At 56.5% G+C, this 1,377-nt stretch overlaps 1 protein-coding gene across 1 annotated transcript in view; it reads right to left on the bottom strand.

The window, feature by feature from the left end:
* Positions 1-1,377, bottom strand: part of MEOX1 (mesenchyme homeobox 1) — a 21,025-nt gene that overhangs the window by 1,151 nt on the left and 18,497 nt on the right. The window contains exon 2 of the mRNA XM_008058310.1: positions 414-586. Coding sequence (XP_008056501.1) covers positions 414-586 — 173 coding nt within the window. The remainder of the gene's footprint in view (positions 1-413; positions 587-1,377) is intronic.

The following is a 1,377-nucleotide window of genomic DNA, read 5'->3' on the forward strand; positions in this document are numbered from 1 at the left end:
TGGGCTCAGGCAATCCACTCACCTCAGCCCCCCAAAGTGCTGGGATTACAGGCTGAGCCACCAAGCCCGGCTAGAATCTGCATTTTTAACGAGTACCTGAGTGACACCGATGCACACTCAATTCTGGGAATAACCAGATCAGAGGTTCCAACCCAGGCCGAGAAGAGCATCACCTAGGGGTCCTCTGAACAATTCGGACGCCTGGATCCCACCCCAGCCCGTCTACGGCCATCTCTGGGGTGGGCCCCCGACCTCAGCGTCCTTAAATCTCCCCAGATGAGTCTCAGTGCGACCACAGCTGAGCACCACTGGATGGGCAGGGGAGCAGGAGGAAGGAGGGGGGCCAGGGAGGGGAGGTGGGAAAAGAGGGAAGGGGAGAGATGAGAGGGCAGGGAAGAGGGCCACCGGCGCACCTGGCGCTCGGAGAGGTCGAGGTTGACGGCGATCTCGTATCTGCGGAGCCGGGTCAGGTAGTTATGGTGAGCGAACTCAGCCTCCAGCTCTCGCAGCTGCTCCTTGGTGAAGGCCGTGCGCTCCTTGCGGGCCTTGCTGCCAGCTTCTGGCTTCCCCTGGCTCTCCTGGTGGTCTGGGGAGAGAAGGCCGAGAGGCGACAAGGTTGAAGGGGCCCTGGTTCCCTCTCCCTCATCCTCAAGCAGCCAAGCAGCCTTTCCTGGTCTCTTTTTTTGGTTTATTTGTTTGTTTTGTTTTTTGGGGTTGGAGTCTCATTCTGTCACCCAGGCAGGTTGGAGTGCAGAATGGGTTAGGACTGCAAATCCTGGGGCCTCACCCCTAGACCTCAGTCAGAAACTCTTGGGATGGGTTTTGTGTTCTGTTTTAACAGGCTCCCCAGATGCTTCTATGCTTGGTCAAGGTTACAAGCCACTGCTCTACAACCTCACAACTCAAAGGGCGCCAGGAGTCAGCATCATTCACACCCCCACGCACCCCCACCCCGGGGAGCTAGTCAGACCTGCAGGGTCTCAGGCCCTGCCCTAGGCAGGCGGCCAAGTCTGCAAGGCCATCTGAACCCCTGTGAAGGGGGTTAGACGCTGCGGGGCCCAGTCATAACTGCCAACAGGTCAGGAGACACCCCGTGCCAGGTGCTGTGCCAAGCACCTTACACATATAAGCCTTTTAGTCCCCAGCAGCCTAACCAGGTGGTTCTGATGTGACTGCCATTTTATAGACCAGAAAATTAACACAGAACATAAACGAATTGTCCTCATCTACCCAGCCAGCGTGGGGGAAACAGGAATCAGACCTGGGTAGTTTCATTCTTAGATGGTTCAAATGGAATGCATTAGGAAGGGCTTATAAACTGTAAAGTACTGTAAAGAGCTGGGCTCGGTGGCTCAGCCTGTAATCCCGCGCCTTTGG

Source organism: Carlito syrichta, unplaced genomic scaffold (assembly GCF_000164805.1).
Source record: "Carlito syrichta isolate Samal-C Ts95f unplaced genomic scaffold, Tarsius_syrichta-2.0.1 Scaffold303290, whole genome shotgun sequence".
NCBI lineage: Eukaryota > Metazoa > Chordata > Mammalia > Primates > Tarsiidae > Carlito > Carlito syrichta.